The following is an 18,417-nucleotide window of genomic DNA, read 5'->3' on the forward strand; positions in this document are numbered from 1 at the left end:
TTTTTCTTGGTGTCCAGCCTTAAAAGTTCCTTTGCTCGGTTTCATCCTGTTACATATTATTTCTTCTCAAACAATTCTTCCATTTCCCTTATATTGGGCCCTTTAGCTGTGTAAAGATTTTTAATCCTATTCCCCTGTAGTCTTTTTTTTTTTTTTTTTTTTTTAAGACTAGCGATATGTATATATTTAGTTTATTAGCCTGATGTACTAAAAAAAAAAGTTAGAGCTTGTGTTTATTTAAAGAAACTGGAATCGTCCATGTAAAATCTCCTAGGTTAAATTTGTAGATTTCTAAGTTAAATTTATAGATTCTTTCTAATTGTGTGTGTGCGGGGGAATCCACCTAATTTCTATCTAACCTTTTCACCAACTTGCCCACACTGAGTATCCATTCCTTACGAATACTGTATTGCAGTGGCAGGATAGTGGATTAGGTAGTTGATGCAGTAGTTTCATCTCTAAGCATGTAACCTGATGTCCTGCTGGTGAAGTTAAGACATGCATTTCTGTTGCCTCATGTTACGTTCTCAATTTAAAATGTGTGGTTATACCCATTGTTGTATGAAATGTAGTTGTAGCCATGTCGCTCCCAGGATATTAGATAAGGTGGGTGAGGTAATATCTTTTAGCGGTGATGCTCGGAGTACCTTTCCCAGACCTGTAGAAGAGGTCTGTGGGGCTCCAAAGCTTGTCTTTCTCATCAACAGAGGTTAGTGCAATAAAAGATATTGCCTCACCCACCTTGTCTCTCTGGTTATACCCATTTCAGCCCTCAACAAATCCTTGAACTGTAGTTAGGGTTTTGTGAGTAAAACTAGAACCAGAGTTTCTTCTCCAAATAATATGAACTTTGTCATTTTAATTGGAGGTCAAATTAATCCTTAAAATTCAAAAAGCAGAAGGTTAAATAAAAAAGAATCTCAAATTAATATGGCTTAATCATGATATTTAAAAGAAATCTCTTGAGGTTTTTTTGGTGCCTGACTCAATATTTTTGAACACTTGAGGTTGGAAGTACTGTCCCCCTTAGCTCTCTTGCATTGCCTTGCACCCTGCTGTGTACCTTTTATAATCTGAGAGTTTGCCTCTGCCCTGTTAGACTTCCATAGAGGAAAGCAAAAATGCTCTGTTGGGAAGCTGTGGCTACCTGAGCACTGATTGCTTCTGCACCACGTATGTTCAGAGAAGCTCTATGTCAGAAAATGAAGGCAGAAGCTGGAAACAAAGAAATACAATTTTAAAACTCTGCATGTCACTCTTTATCTTCTCTCCTCCCCCCCCCCCCCCCCCCAAAAAAAAATGTGTGGAAGGAGGGGTTATTTCCAAATCCTAATTAAATGTAGAGAATGTTACTGCGGTAAGAGTTATACACACCTGTTTAGAGAGAGGTATATGTTAAAACTCTTAGCGTGTATTATTTTGAGCAGTCCCATGTATTATCCCTTTTAACACTATATTTATAAATATCACAATCATAATTTTTCTTGATTTATTATAAATGTTATGTTTTTCCTCCATGATACTTTTTAACTGGTAATGCTGAAGTAATACAATGTACGAAGTGTGCTTGTGTTATGAAATGACTATATTGTAACAGTGTTTTTCTTTCTGTCTTTTCTTTTAGGACCGGAATAGGCCCTATGACACTTTTAACTTGCACTCTTTGGAAAATTCTTTAATGGATATGATAAGGACTGATCATGAGCCTCTGAAAGGTAAACACTACCCTCCCAGTGGCCCACCAATGAGTTTCGCTGATATAATGTGGAGGAATCATTTTACAGGTTAGGAATATTCATATGTCCATGCTTGCTTGGTGTTTAAACAAAAATCAACTTTTCAATAATTGCTATACATTTTCTGCTAGTAAACAGAGTGGTGCATATTTAAAGCTGCTATTAGCCCATCTAAAAAACATGACTCAATAATCTCAGATGACCAAGGCTAAATGTGTGTGAATGTAGTATGCCATATGTGAAAGATGATGAATTCCAATGTTATCTAAGCTTTAGTTTCATAGAGGCTTGTTTTTGTTTTCAGTCTTAAAAAATTGCTCAGTAAGGTTTTCAACTTCAGTCTTCTATTTCAGAAAACAAGCAATTAATAAGAGTCCAGTTCAATTTTTAATTTTGTGTAATTTTTTATAGTAGACCATTTTGCATGAATCATTAAGTTAGAAGATAGTGATCTAAAATATCCCCTTTATCATGGATATTAAAACAGAATTTAAAGAATATCTTATATACACACACACACACACACACGTATCCTAGCAACTGTAGTAATACTTGTGTGATCCAGTGTGAGATCCAAGTTTGACAGCTGGTATTGTGATCTCCAGACTGGCATTGTTGTGAAAGCACCATGCTCAGCAATAGAGAGATGGGGTTTTATGTCTCTCACCTACCCAGACAGTTGAGTGATGGTGCTGACAAGCTCCAAAGTGTGATGGCTGTGACACAGGACTGCGTGTGTAGTGTCAGAAAACCGAAGGAATGGAACTTTGAGTTTTGAAAGGGGTAAAGAGAACTCGGAGGGAAAAAAAAGATTAAAGAGATGTATCAAAAGGAAAAATATTTCTTGCTAATGTGATTTATACACACTAGATTCAGTTCTTGCATCAGACAAGTATACAAATTGTCATGTGTATGGTACTCAATCAGGATGTGACATATAGGAACAGACTACTTGTCTATCAAGTACAATATCCTGGCTTGCGCAGTTGTTACTACCCAATACTGTCGTTATCTCTGCATATATAATGACAATTGTTGTTGGTGCTAAAGTTGGGTGATAATTGCAATTAACTCAATATTTGCTCACTCAAAGACTGTTACTACTTTCCATCCTCAAAGTAAAAATCCTTAGCAATTTTGAAACAAGGATGTGCAGCTATTCTCAAATTTAACAAGTCAGCAAAGATTACAAAAAGACAGACGGATCTGTAGATCGATTTAGCATGAATTAAAACCCAAATGGATGGATTGGAAGTAGTGTAACTTATTTGCTTGGTGGATTCAGGGAAATATTGATGATTACTTCTTCAGGAGCAGATCTGCCCTTTCAACTGCAGGGGTACAGATGAAACTACTTCTACCACTCAGCTGATGCCACATGAGTGAGTGGTCTGGGGAACTTTTTTGTTTACTAATTCATGCAATTGTACTTTTACATGCAGAGATAATGAAAAGGGATCTTGAGGTCATAGTGGATCACAAGATAAACATGAGTCAACAGAGTAACATTTGTTGCAAAAAAAGCAAACATCATTCTGGGATGTATTAGAATGAGTGTTGTAAGCAAGACATGACAAGTAATTTTTCCACTCTACTCCATGCTGATTAGCCTCAGCTGGAGACCAGTTTCCAGTTCTGGGCATCACATTTCAGGAAAGACGTGGACAAATTGGAGAAAGTCTAGAGAAGAGCAACAAAAATGATTAAAGGTCTAGAAAACATGACCTATGAGGGAAGATTGAAAAAATGGGTTTGTTTAGTCTGAGGAAAAAAGATGGGGGGGGGGGGGATGGAACAGAACAGTTTTCAAGTACATAAGAGGTTGTTACAAGGAGGAAGGGAAAAAATTCTTCTAATCTCTGAAGATAGGACAAGAAGCAATGGGTTTAAATTGCAGAAAGCGTGGTTTACCTTGGACATTAGGAAAAATTTCCTAACTTTTAGGGCAGTTAGGCACTGGAGTAAATCTTTGTCATTGGAGATCTTTAAGAGCAGGTTAGACAAACACCTGTCAGGGATAGTGTAGACAGGGATACTCAGTCCTGCCATGAGTGCAGGGCACTGAACTAGATGACTTTTCGAGGTCCCTTCCAGTCCTATGATTGTATTATATACACACACACGCACACTAAATATTTGAGGGCAGCAGGAACTAAATTTTTCCACTGTTGTTGATCTAAGATTCAGGTATCCATGGTGAGACGGGTGAGTTGGTTTCTAATTAAAACAGCTACAGTATGTGTGAAAAGCTAATAAATATATCTTTATGTGGAATACAAAAAAAGTTTCAGAACAGGCAAATCTCAATCAGCTGTCATGGATAACATTTTGTTTTCTGTGCAAAGGGTAGTTGCCAAGTCATCAGCAAGGATAGAACATGCTCTCCTAGCCAGTCAGATCTAGTAGGTGGAGTTTTTCCACAGATGCTGCTATCCAGGGCCAGCTTTGGTAGGAAATCCAGAAGAACTTTCAAACTGCAAACTGTCTGGATCTGTGGGAGCATGTGACTTTAGTCAAAGGGGGACCAGGCAGATGGTTCTTCAAAGTGTTTCCCTCTGCCCACAAACATAATCTGCCTTCCTAGGATTCAACTTCAGGCAGTTCTTCCTCTTCTGTAGATGCTGGAGTATGTTCTGTCTTAATCGAACAAGCTACTACAATTAATTTAATGGAAAGTAATATTCTCATAGTAAGTAACTGAAAGCTTCAGAGAGACTGGCGGGTGGTTTACGACTACTCTCAGTAAGTGGACATATCTCGTTTAGCTCACTAGGTAGAGCTACCACTCTAAAATCCAAACATTCCAAGTTTGTTTCAATTGAGATGGATCTCTCCCAAATTAGGGTATCTTTAATTTGAGAAGATTACCTTTTTAGTTAATGAATTGCTCACCCTTGGTAAAATAGGCTAATTTTCCGAAATTACTCTTGCTAGTATGCACTTACATATCAATTGGCTTTATTAATCGTACTAGTTCTAGTATTGTACAAGCTTTCAGACAGATGGGAGAGGTGAAAAGACATAGCAAAAGCACTGTGTTTGGAAAATAGAGGCAAGCATTAGCTCATTCTAGTAAAAAGTTTCACTCTGCCTTCCAAACTATACAAATCTTGGAAGCTTCAGGCCTGTTGCAGAGCCAATATGACTATTTCAGAGAATATGTCAGCCTGCCAGTGGGCAATGAACAAACTTTTCAGCAAATATTCAGTCTTTTTTGAGATGGCCTTTTCATATTCACACTTATGTGATACCTTTCTCCCAGCACTGCGGAGCTTCAGAAATCTTCTGGGAAAGTGGTGTCTACTGGGGCCACAGGAGCCCTGTCATTTGCCAATAGACTTTTGAAGTAGAGATAATTAAAGAGAAGTGTGGCCCCCAGCTGCTTCTGTTCCTTCCTTTTCAAGGGCCAAATGGAAATGTACAGATTTTCTCTCTGCCTAAAATGTTTTTTGTTTTTGATTTTTACCCCCGAGGGAGGGGTGTGGGTTGGTGGTGGGAGGTGATTCCAAATTCCCTTGGGTGTACTTTAGTTATGCCATTACATACCTAGGCCAAGATTTTCAAAAATAGGACCATAAAGTTAGGCCCAAGATCTTGGTCCTAGGTTTTTACTTTGAAGTAGGGTTCTGGAGTACAACCAGAAGGTCTAATTGACTTTAAGGATTCAGATATGAAGGGCAGAATTAAGTGGTGTGCAATACATCATTCCCTCCTGGGAGATATCTCAGCCCCTTGTGCTCTGCCATTTGTTCTATGTGGGGAAAGTCCATTCTTGGATCACTGCACTTGTAAGGCCATCAATCACAGGCCTGTACTAAAAGGCAGCGAAGGCACCATGCCTTTCTTGGCTCTGACATATGATCAGGTGTTTGTCCACTTTGTGCTGGGATACTTTGAGTTTGTCTCCTTTGTGCTTGGTTCCAACAAAATTAGTAACGGACAGGACAGAAAAAGTGCAAAGGGATCTTCAGTGCTGGAGTTCTCAGCACCAACCTGGAAAAAGAAGAAAAAACTTAAGTGTCTAGAGAGTATGCAGTTGACTTATTTGCAATGGCACTGGCAATACAAGGAACTCATTCAGCTTTGCCCATTTTCCTGGTCACTAGGATTCCTGGTTCTTCTCCAGTGATAGTCAATGTTAGTCTTTCGGTACTATCTCCAGAGCATAGACTGTTTTTTTTTGTTCTGTTTTTTTTTTTAAAAAAAACACAGGAGTACTTGTGGCACCTTAGAGACTAACTCTAAGGTGCCACAAGTCCTCCTGTTCTTTTTGCAGATACTCAGCAACCTGGTTCTTTTTAGTGCACTTTTCTGGGGGGAAACTCAATAACCAATTCTGATGAGGCTGGACTCAGATGGAGTCTCTGATACTCTGTTCTGTGAGTTTTCCAAATCTGCCTGGTGTGGGCTTATAGGCCCTCAGGCGCAGCTCTTGGATCAGGAGTGTGTCAATATCCTGGGCTCTTTACTCCCTTGGGCTCCAAGGGGTTCTCTCAGCTTCTCCAGCCTCTTGGAGCGCCTCATTTCAGGCCCCTTCCCTTGCCCTCCCTCTAGCCCAGTGACTAGCTGGCCACACTGATAATTTTCCTTTGCAACCATCAGGATCTGGGGATCCTCACTTTCTGCATCTCCCAAGTCAGTTAAGGTGTCATTTCCCAGTCACTTCTTGTGCCACCTGACCAGTTTCAACATCTGTGGCCTTGTGCCCTCTTTTGGTCAATATTCCTAACCACCTGTCATATTCAGAGGAGGAAGAAGGGGAAAGGACTTGGAACAACCTTTTTTATGGTGAGCAAAAGGGGATTTCTTCAGCCTCAAAACTTCTAAGCATATATGTGTGACAGACTTGCAAATATCCTATAATATCCACAACAAATATTATAGCATTAAGATAAACCTTATTGAATTAGAGTTAATACCTTTCAAGGTACATTGTATTAAAATGCAATTATGTATGTGCTGTTGTGGCACTGTGTGTATGCTCTTCAGTATAGAGGCGTGATCCTAATGAACGTCCTCCATTACCAGCTGTGATAGGGTCAGGCCAGGTGGCTACAGGAGAGTGATAGAAGGTAGATACATTAGCCCTAGATTAAGCAGGTCTCTTTTCCCTGAGTAAGATAATGGACTGTTCCTGAAAAATCAGGAAGTTGCTGGAACCAATTATGGCAGGCAGGCTAATTAGGACACCTGAAACCAATTAAAAAGCTACTAGAATAAATTAGGACAGGCAGGCTAATAAGGGCACCTGGTTTAAAAAGGACCTCACTTCAGTTAGTGAGGCACATGCGAGGAGCTGGGAGCAAGAGGGTGCAAGGAGCTGAGAGTGAGAGGGTGTGCTGCTGGAGGACTAAAGAGTACAAACGCTATCTAGCATCAGGAGGAAGGTCCTGTGGTGAGGGTAAAGAAGTTGTTGGGAGGAGGCCATGGAGAAGTAGCCGTTGCACAGCTGTTACAAGAAACGCTGTAGACAGCAGTGATCCAAAGGGCCCTGGGCTTGAACCTGGAGTAGAGGGCGGGCCCAGGTGTCCCCCCCTCATCCTGCCAACTCCCTTTTGGATACAGGAGGAGTTGTCCTCGACTCTGAGTCCCACCAGAGGGGAAGGTCCCTGCAGGGATTGTTCTCCTTCAGTTTCCCCATGCTGACCAGTGATGAGGTTAGCTGAGTGAACAGCAGGTTTGAGCCACTAGCAAAAGTGGCCAAACTGAGGGCTGCCTTGAATCTCTGAGGTGAGCAAATCTGCCAGTAAGCACAGGACCCACCAAGGCAGAGGAGGAACTTTGTCGCACATCCTTTGAAGTCCCGCTCGGAGGAGGTATGCATATACTAGTTCAAACTGGATTCTCCAGAGACAAAGAAGACTTTTGGATAAATAGCTTTAGTTGATACTGACTGAAGGCTGCCTTCCTGATCCAGCAAATGGACAGGATCCCTGGTCCACAGAGGACCCCAGTGCTTAGGGGAGGATTGGAAGGATTTGGCCTGCTGAGGCCTCATAAGACAATGTACTTGTCCTGAGCTGAAGCTCTGATGGACTTGTAACCACAAGGATGCCCTTAGGCAGTGTATTAAAACACTGCATTTCCCAGAGCCAGTATGAAAGTTGGGAGGAATTCTGCTGAGCTTATTAGCATACACGTAGGTTCTTTTATTGTTTTTTAATGTTTTCTCTGTAATGCTTTTTACCTTAAGAATAAAGTTGGCTTGCTTAGGAACTGCTACTTGGTACCTTATGTTTGTAGCAATTGGACTGTTGCCTGCCTCTGAAGAGAAAGTAAGCAGGTGTCCTGTCTGTGCTGGAAAGGACACAATGAAGGCAGGGGAACTGTCCAGTCTGGGAATACCACAGTCAGAAGGGAGAGAGACTTGCGTCTCAGTCTGAAAGGAGAAACAGTTGGGGAGCTGAAAGCCAAGAGAGTACCCTTACTGAACCACTGAGAGGAAATTTGCAGCTGCAGTTTCTCTGAACTGTGACAATATAGTCACTGTTTCTCTTTCACAACCACTTTCAGGAAATTTCAGGGGCTATTACAACATATGTCCAAGGGACCTGGATTTGGAAAGTTCATTTGACCAGGAAAAGATAAACTGGGAGTTTGACATCTGAAAGTCCCAAAGGAAACTCTCTCCCTATTAATGATGATCTACTGGACATGGCTAAGGACATCTGGTTGATATTAGCCTTGTTCAGAGCCAGATGTAAGAGGGTAGATTGCCTTCATCAGGTGCCAGGATAGAGGGGGCAATATATCCTAACCTGCTCTTCTTCTAGCTAGCTCATTAATGGTGCCGGAGCTGATGAAAGGAGGAGAGGTTCTAAGACAAGTTTGGGCTCTCCTATCAGACCAGGATGCCAGAAAGATTGGCTTTTGGATGAGGAAAGGGTACTTTAGGTACCTCCGTAGTCAAATTCTGTCATGGGCAAGATACCAATTTAATCTAATGGGCCATCTTCTTGAGGAGCGGATAAAGGAGCTGGTGACTCAGGAGCATGTAGTATCCACCCACATCCTCTGGGCAGTTGAAGTTGCTTCAGACTATTCATGGCATCAGCTATTTCTTTCAAATTATACTTTTGCCTCTTTTTGAATTAGGCCTTTCATCTAAAGCTTAGTCTTATGTGAGACCTCCTGTTCAAGAGGGAAGAGTCTTTTCAGCCTCAAGATGGGCAAGATGCTGGAGAAAATGGAAGGACATCAATTCCACAGCTAGGTCTTTCTGACTCTTCCAACAAGGTCAGAGAGAGGCATCCTCTTGTGGTGTCATCCTCAGGCTTCCAGCCTCAATTCATGAAGATATCACCTCAAAAACCTCAGAAGAGGCAATAGTAAGCAACTGTGATGAGGCAGCTGAACAGTGATGGCTCAGCAAAGTGGTGTGCTGAATCTGCTACAGTGTTGCTGGTTTTTTCCTCTGTTGTGCTCAGGAAAATGCAAAGTCATCAGCAGGAGATTCTGTGGCAATTCAGAGGAGAGTTAGAAAAGTGGGTCACAGAAGGAGGATGTCTGGCCCCTAGGAAAAGTGTGGCATATGAAAGCAAGTTGAATGACATTGAGACCCTTAGGTGCTAGAAGCATACAGCCTTAGCAGATGAAGCACCTACAGTGCATGCCTCAGTGCACCAATTGTACACTAGTTACTGGGGACTTGCGAGACAAAGTTTGGTACTGCAGCACATTAGAGACCTTACAAAAGATCTACAATTACACATTTAATTACCATAAAGTGCTGGGCACAAGAGATGCTGGGCTTGAATAAACCGTTTTGGTCTTCCTCATGTTGCCTCTTATCCTGTTTTAGTGATCCTCCCCAGGCAAAATTGCTCAGAGCAACGATAAGCTCTGTTAAATATGTGGGCCTTGGAAGAAGTGCCTGAGCTATACAGAAGAAAAGCTCACAGGCACCAAGAGGTATGTTCCTCAAGTATAAATATGCAGAAACAACACACTCAAATCATAGTTAAGATGGGTTCTACTGTTTGTGAAAACTTAGAAAATAGTGTACATGCTATTTCTATTTCCCTATTGCCACTTAGCACATCTTTGTAAGATAAATATTTGCTGAGCAGTTTCCCATATACCTATGTTAGTCTGTGATTCTTTGGGACTCTGACTACATATACATCAGATACTCAGAGGCAAGATGTTTTCCAAGCATACTTTAATAACTTCGAATGTCCTCCCTTTCATCTAAATTTTCAGTGCTATATCACATTAATATTGCCTTGTGCATTTAATTCTATGTTTGCAATGGTAATAGAGAGACGTACCTGTTTTTAAAAGGCTTACTGGGTTAGTGGAGACTAAGATAGGACAGTGTTCTCCTTTGCCTCCATATACAATAGGACCCATGTAAACTAGCAAACTATAAACTTTTTCTCTTATCAGATCTTTATTCTCCTTCCTGTTATGTTGTGTTATTTCAGTCAATAAAAATATTTTAAAGTTTTAATGTTTTATAATTGGAAGTTCTTCTGTACAAAGATATATTTTTTCTATGGATGAAAACTTTATTTCTTATTAGAAATCTATTTAGAAGCCAAAAATAAATGACTGATCTCCTTTAAAAACAAGTATGATTTGAATACATTTTTAAAGGCCATGTTGTGGTATCTTAGCTTCCCGCATTTGAAACGTAGTCAAGAATAACACTGGAGAATAAATCTCTGTAGTTGGTATGGCAACTAGTACAATTCTATCTAATTATTGTAAATTGTACATTTAACTGCTATTCTCGTTCCATCCATATACAAATATATTAAAAGCAACAATATTACTTTTCTAGTCCTTATAGTGATTCCATAGGGGTCAGATGTACAACTGCTACAATTATTTAAGTTGTTTAGTTTATCCAGGCTATATTGTTAATTAATCTCATAGGTTTTGTGAGTGTAGTGGCATCTGTCGCAGAAGGGACAGTCAATTTTCCATCCTACTCTTCAGTTAATTGCTGGCTTTTACCTTGAAGCCCACTTTCTGTTCTAATTCTTTGGAGAATGCTTTGGCAAAGAAATGTGAGTCTTATGGCATGACCGAAGGAAGATGAAAGGAAATGAGAAAGGATCATATATTTGTGTTCTCTCAATCTGCAGCTAAACTTCATTTATGTTGCACTAAATTTCACAATTCCCCATTCAAGTGAAATGAATGTTCCTAAATTTGTTTTACGTTGGAATATCAGCTCTAAAAATAGCATTCCGTTATCAATTCTTCACAACACTTGCTGTAGAAAAACTAGTTGCAGCATACTATCCACTTCTTAATGTTTCATTCCCTTGACACACCCTACCAGTGCCCTTCCTGTAAATATTGATGAAGGGACACTGAGGAAAAAACAGAGGCTAGTTCAGTAGTTTGTTCAAAGAGAAACAAAATACATGTGTCCTCTAATCTTTGCACTAGGCTAAAGGACTTTTTTTTTTCTTTTTCTACCTGTGTGTGGACACCTATTGCCATCCTCGATCAAACCAAATGGTCCATCTAGTCCAGTATCTCGACTCTTGACAATTGTACCAGAAGATTTAGAGTAAGTTGCAACAAACCACATAGTAGAAGACTATGGAATAACCTGCCCACAAGAGAAAATTTTTCCTATTCTCATCATATAGTTGTCTGGTTCTGCACTAAAGCATGAAGGTTTATAACCCTCTTCTTAAGTTTGATTTTTATTTATTTTTTTATCTAATGTAACTGCCATGAGCATGTTTACCACTTAATTGCCTACATCCAGTGTATCTGTTCTTTGACATGTTTCCCTAGATGCTGAGTCTTTTTTTATTTTTTTTTTCTTTAACTTAGGTTGGGGATGCAGACATTTAACTGATACTTTTTAAAATCTTCCCTGCTACATCCTCTCATTGATTTATGGCTTCATGTGCATCTGCAGCTCTAATAACTCCATTTTATCCTTCCTACTTTAAAACTCAGCATCTTATAAAGAAAATTGTTCAATATTTTAAAAAAGATTTATGGGGGAGGTTAATTTGTCTCTAGTAAGGTTATAAATTTGCCCTCTTTCAACTTTGAATAAAAGAAGCTTAACCAAGGTGTCTAACAGTGTTGATGCTACACAAAAGATACGTACATAGAGGGTGGAGGGGAAGACTTGCCTATCTCCTTTGACTGAAGCCATAATTCCTGTTTTATTTTCCTGTTCAGTAGGATTTATTGTAAAATTGATGTAGTAGATACAATAATATTATGAAAACTGACCATTAATGAGCTAAATATACTTCTTCTGCTTGAAGATCCTCATCTATTACATGTGGCATCTATATAACAGCAGCATGAGTATTTTGGCTGTGAGGAATATGTGGTTTGTTAATAAATATTTAATTGCTCTCTCTTGCTGCTGGCTTTCACTACTCAGTAACAGCATATCTTTTTGTCTATTCAATGAAAGTTAGAAGAACTTACTCAATAACAAGCTTAAACTGTCTCGGCCTCCGCTTCTTCACATTAATACAAACTAGTTTCATAACTGGTGGTTGTCAGACATGTGCAGTGAGAAAATGATCACATACCATGACAACTATGATGAATAGATCCTCATGTCTGGTTGTGGTAAACAGTAGTCTCCATGTTCTGTGAGCACACATTAGGTTGACACATTGTAGATTAGAAATAGGTGCTTAAATTATAATTGCTTCTTGATACTTTTAAAACTTGGAAGCATTCAAATGGAGTTGAATTTTTTTGTAAGCCTCTAAAATGTTTGTTATGGAAATACAGCAGACCCTGAACTATAGCGCTGCTGCTGTTACTGTTGTAATTCTTTTGCCCAGTATGTTGGTACAGTGCAATGTAAGTATTAATTTTGTATAGATTGAATAAGCAACAATGTGCTGAAAATCTGGCTGCCCTTATTCCTAGTCTTATACATTACTGGTTATTGTATAACTGGAGAGTATCCTTGAAAAGATGCAATTATTAAAATAAATAAAAAATTCCCTTCTCTGCTGGAAACATGTGGAGTCATTAACCTAAATCCAGTCAGCTGAGGTCACATGCACAGATTTATGTAGGTGATTTCTTAACCTTTAGGTCTTTCTGCAATCTAACCTGTTTTGTTTTGTTATGAATGTTAGTTGAGAATGGACTTTTGATTTTTGAAAGATTTTTTTTCTATTTTAAGCCATGATATTTTCCCCTTTGTTTCCTAGAAGACATAGGATACATGGTTTTGAAATCAAAACATGGCATGGCTGCCTATATTTTAATTACTGTCTTGATTTCTGGGTGGAGAGGGAGAATTACTTATGTGCCTGTTGGAGCTTTGAGGAGTCCTTCCTTCTACCTTCAAAGCACTCTCCTATAGTTATCATTCTTCCAGCTGAAAAACTGGTTTTAAAAGGTATCTGCTCAGGTTCTCAATTTCATCCTGCTAAAAGGATAAAAGCACTCTCCATGGCTGAGTGCCACTTCTATATTACTCCCAACCATTGCTTCTCTGGTGAGCAGTTGATTTTGGAACTGGAAATCAAATCAAAGTTTTAAATATGGCTTTGCAGAGCACTACTACTAAGTGACATGGCTTCTGATTTCAAATTGCATGGACTCCAAGTAAACAATAAGCAACTCTCATTAGGATGGGATAAAATATGTTCTTGTTTAGGCAATTGTAAACTAAAAAATTCCTAGTTTTAATCAAGAAGAACAGGTGGCACATAGCTTTCGTTACCAAAACTTTTTCTTATCTAACACTGTCCTAAGAAGGTGTACAATGCAAACATATTTAGGACACTTTTATAGTATTGGCAACTACATTAATCACTACTATGTAATACAAATGTTGAAGCTTTCAAGATAAATTTAGCATTGGTCATGAAATTTAATTTTAGCCGCCATCATTTTTATCCATTCCTTCTGAATGTAATGTATTACAACATTAATTGAATACATATATAATATTACTAACTTTCTTGAACAAAGTGAATTGATGCATATGAGGCTGTGTTTTATGAATGTAAGGAATTCTACATTTTACGACTCTTAAAGTGTGCAGATCCATTTTACAGTACTATCCAAACGTGATGTTGAAACTGATGTGATAGCCTGCTGCCAGTCTTAATTTGTAACTAGTGCGACTATTGTGTCCTCTTATAATTTGTAACTAGTATCAAAAATTACTCTGGGAGCTATGCTGGCAGGGGTTCTTACTCCTGTTAGGATAACCTAAGCTGGCAGGTCAAAGGGTAGGGATCAAACAAAATGCAGTCCTTTCTTCCTCAAGGTTGGGGGTTGAGTGATGGGCCAACAACCTGTGCTCATTTTGTCTTTAAAGGTTAAAATACAGAAATAAAGCAAGATAGCCATTCCAACAAACATCATGCAAAAGTAATGGACTCTTGCTTAATAGGAATTATGAGTCTTGGTGAAAGCTGCCAAGACTCTGAGAAGTTTTTTACTAAAGGTAAAACAAACTATGAAAGTATGTTTCTGGAACATGAGGCCAATGGCTCTAACACCAAACCTATGCAGGTGATGGAAGGAATGGATGAATATAATCTCCAGAGCCTTGGAATAAGCAACTGTTGATTCCAGGAGCTGAAAAAAAGCAATTCAAAAATGAAAATAGTCTTAATATATGCAGGGATTCAAAACGGTTGTCACTTTGAAGGAGTAGCTTTAATTAAGACTTGCAAAGCAGAAAAATCACTTATACACTGGGGCCTAATTAACAGCTGATCTCTCAAAACTTTATTTCAAACACAATAAATGAAAATGGCAATATTATACTGAAATGGAAACTCCACAGCATAAAGGGTATGTCTACAGTATGAAATTATTCTATTTGAATTTTCGGAAGCTATTTTATACATTCGGTCTTGTGTGTCCCACTAAAGCATGTGAATTCGGCAGAGTGCATCCACAGTACCAAGGCTAGCATCAAATGTCAGAGCAGTGCACTATGGGTAGCTATCCCACAGTTCCTGCAGTCCCCGCTGCCCACTGGAATTCTGGGTTAAACTCCCAGTGCATGATGGGGCAAAAACATTCTCGCGGGTGTTTCTGGGTGTGTGTTGTCAGTTGCTCTTCCCTTCATGAAAGCTAGGGCAGACAATTGTTTCGCGCCTTTTTGATGCGCAGACTGTGCACCGCTGCTCTCCTGCTACTATGAATCCACCTCTCATCTTCCTATGTAATCTCTACTATCTACTCTTTCTCTTCCTCATCGAACGCTTCCGCTGCCAACTCTGCTCGCCATCGTGAACAGAGCAGCACAGCTTCTGCCGCCAACTCTGCTCTCCTGCTATTGCTGCGCTTCTGAGCTTCTCCATGTTGTCTGTCCTGGGCTCCCACCTCCGTGAAAGCTACAGAAGACAACCATTTCCCGCCTTTTTTTTTTTTTGGCTACCATGAACCGAACAGCACCTCTTCTGCTGCCATTCTGCTCTCCTACGTTTCGCACCCTTTTTCCAGGATTACCCATGCAGGCGCCATAGCCATGGAGCCCGATCAGATCTCTGCTGCAGTTTTGACCATTGTAAATACCTCGCACGTTATCCAGCAGTATGTGCAGTACCTGCAAAACCGGGCAAGGAAGCGACGACAGCGCAATTATGATAGTGATGAGGACATGGACACAGACGTTCCTAGAAGCACGGCATGTGGCAATTGGGAGATCATGGTGGTGTTGGGCCAGGTTCATGCTGTGGAATGCCGATTCTGGGCCCGGCAAACTAGCACAGACTCGTGGTACCACATAGTGTTGCAGAAATGGGATGATTCCCAGTGGCTGAGAAACTTTTTCATATGTGTAGGGCCACTTTCATGGCACTTTCTGACTTGCTGTCCCCTGCCCTGAAGCACAAAGACACCAAAATGAGAGCAGTCCTCACAGTTCAGAAGTGAGTGGCCATAGCCCTGTGGAAGCTTGCAATGCCCGACAGCTACCGGTCAGTCGGGAATCAGTTTGGAGTGGGCACATCTACTGTGGGGGCTGCTATGATGCAAGTGACCAGCTGCTATCAAGGGTGGTGACTTTGGGAATTGTGCAGACCATTGTGGATGGCTTTAATGCGCTGGGGTCCCCTAACTGCGGTGGGGCGATAGGGATATGTGTTCCATTTATCTTGGCCCCAGAACACTGGGGCGGCCAGTACATAAACTGCAAGGGGTACTTTTCCATGGTGCTGCAAGCATCAGACATCAGCGTGGGATGGCTGGGAAAAGTGCATGGTGCTCGCATCTTCAGGAACTCTAGTCTGTTTGAACAGCTGCAGGAAGGGACTTACTTCCCAGACCAGGAAATTATTGTTGGGGATGTTGAAATGTCTACAGTTATCCTTGGGGACCCAGCCTACCCCTTAATGCCATGGCTCATGAAGCCGTACACAGGCACTCTGGACAGTAGAAAGGAACAGTTCAACTATAGGTTAAGCAAGTGCAGAATGGTGGTAGAATGTGCGTTTGGACGTTTGAAAGCGTGCTGGCGCAGTTTACTGACTTGGTTAGATCTCAGCACAACCAATATTCCAATTGTAATTGCTGCTTGTTATGTGTTCCACAATATCTGTGAGAGTAAGGGGGAGACATTTAGGTGGGGTGGGAGGTTGAGGCAACTCGCCTGGCAGCCATTTTGCGCAGCCAGACAACAGGACGATTAGAAGAGCGCAGCAGGGCACACTGCACATCAGAGAAGCTTTGAAAGCCAGTTTCATGACTGGCCAGGGTATGGTGTGACAGTTGTTTGTTTCTGTTAAAGTTACCCGCCTCTGTGTGTGTGTGTGTGTGTGTATATGTATGTATGTATGTGTAATGTGTGTGTGTGTGTGTGTGTGTGTGTATATATATGTCACAATTGTTTAAAAACCGTTCTTTATTATTTGTTCCACAAACATTGAGAGAAATTAAAAGCTAGATGGGGGAGGGGGAGGTATTGGATTAGGGGGGTGGAGGAGGAAGGAAGAAAAAGTCCAGAAACCAAATCAAAATTTAGGATATGTCAGCTTTCTGCTGCTTGTGCAATCCTCTGGGGTTGACTGTGTGGGTCCCTGTAGCCTCCCCCAGCTGTGTTCTTGGGCGTCTGGGTGAGGAGGTTATGGAACTTGGGGAGGAGGGAGGGCGGCTATACAGGGGCTGCAGCAGCAGTCTGTGGTCTTGCTGCCTTTCCCGCATTAGATCCACATACAGCAGAGCATGTCAGTTTGCTCCCCCATGAGCTTGACCTTAGCATCCTCCCTGCCTTCATCGTGCACGTCCCTCCTCTCTTCGTATTCATGTAACGCTTTACGCGACTCCGCAATTGTTTGCCTCCACGCATTCAACTGGGCTCTATCAGTGCAGGAAGACTGCATGAGCTTGGCAAACATATCGTCCCAAGTTTGTTTTTTCTGCCTTCTAATCTGGACCAGCCTCTGGGACAGAGTAGAGAGGGGCTGCGTTGAAACATTTGCACCTGCTGCGGGAGGAGAAAAAGGGAGGTAGTATTTTAAAATATACATTTTAGAGAACAAAGGAGACACTTTCTCAGTGAAACAGGCAATTCATAGTACACAGCACATGTTCTTTCTGTACAAGGTCTCATTTTGCCTCTTATACTGAAGTGCCTGCCACTTTAGTGTGAGTAAGCCATCACATGCGGCCAGGCAACAGAATTCAGCTTGCAGGCAGCCATGGTTAGCCCTAGGGGCACGCGGGGTTCTGCTTCTTCCGCATTCATTTCAATGCTTTCAAACTGCCGGGCCCCCTTTCCCATAGCAAGCAATGCCTGGTGGGTTTGCCATATAAAAGGAAGGTCTGTGGGCTCTCTGGGATGATCACTTCACACAACACCCTCCCCCTTCTCCCCCCACCCCAGCCCGTGTGGCTCCAATGAGGCTCTAAGCAGGGATGAGCCCTTTAAACTGAACGCAACCAGCCCAGCATGGCTGGGTTTCCCCCCACCGTGTGGCTCCAGTCAAGCTCTCACTTACCAGAAGTGCTTTCTCCAGGGTCATGGTCCGGGAGCATGCCTTGGGAGTGGGGGGGAGGCTATTGGCTCCAGCATTAAGAATAGTTCCTGGCTAGGGGGGAAAACTGATTCCCCACTTGCTACCTGTGCATTGTCCTCCTCCTCCCCCTCTTCGCCTTCCAAAAACTCATCCGCCTCACTCCATGCTACTCCCTCTTTGCAGGTGTCCACGGACAGTGGTGGGGTAGTGGTGGCGTCACCCCCCATAACTGCATGCAGCTCACGGTAGAAGCAGCATGTATGGGGCTGTGACCCAGAGCGCCCGTTCACCTCCCTGGCTTTTTGGTACGCTTGTCTGAGCTCCTTGATTTTTGTACGACACTGCTCTGTGTCCCTGGAGTAGCCTCTTTCCATCATGGCCCTGGAGACTTTAGTGTCCGTATTTGCGTTTCTTATTTTTGGAACGTAGTTCTGCCATAACAGATTCGTCTCCCCAACATGCAATGAGATCCACTACTTCCCGTTTGGACCATGCTGGAGCACGTCTGCAAATCCGGGACTGTGTGGTCTCTTGTGATGGTGGACTCTGCATGGTCGCCTGTGATGGTGGTGACCAAACAGGAACTTCAAAAGTTCCCGGGACTTTTACTGACTACCTGGCTAGTGCATTGGAGTTCAGAGTGTTGTCCAGAGCAGTCACAAGGGAGCATTCTGGGATAGGTCCCGGAGTCCAATATCGTCGAATTGCGTCCACAGTACCTGTAACCTGGAACTGCAATCTCTATT

At 41.5% G+C, this 18,417-nt stretch overlaps 1 protein-coding gene across 6 annotated transcripts in view; it reads left to right on the forward strand.

The window, feature by feature from the left end:
- The window catches only part of CPEB3 (cytoplasmic polyadenylation element binding protein 3), a 180,837-nt gene that overhangs the window by 50,290 nt on the left and 112,130 nt on the right, over window positions 1-18,417 (forward strand). For 5 of the 6 annotated variants that reach the window (XM_077822603.1, XM_077822601.1, XM_077822604.1 and 2 more), the window contains exon 3: window positions 1,625-1,784. In XM_077822603.1, the coding sequence (XP_077678729.1) occupies window positions 1,625-1,784 (160 nt within the window). The remainder of the gene's footprint in view (window positions 1-1,624; window positions 1,785-18,417) is intronic. The other variant, XM_077822605.1, reaches the window with a different exon arrangement.

The sequence above is a fragment of the Eretmochelys imbricata genome, chromosome 7 (genome assembly GCF_965152235.1).
Source record: "Eretmochelys imbricata isolate rEreImb1 chromosome 7, rEreImb1.hap1, whole genome shotgun sequence".
NCBI lineage: Eukaryota > Metazoa > Chordata > Testudines > Cheloniidae > Eretmochelys > Eretmochelys imbricata.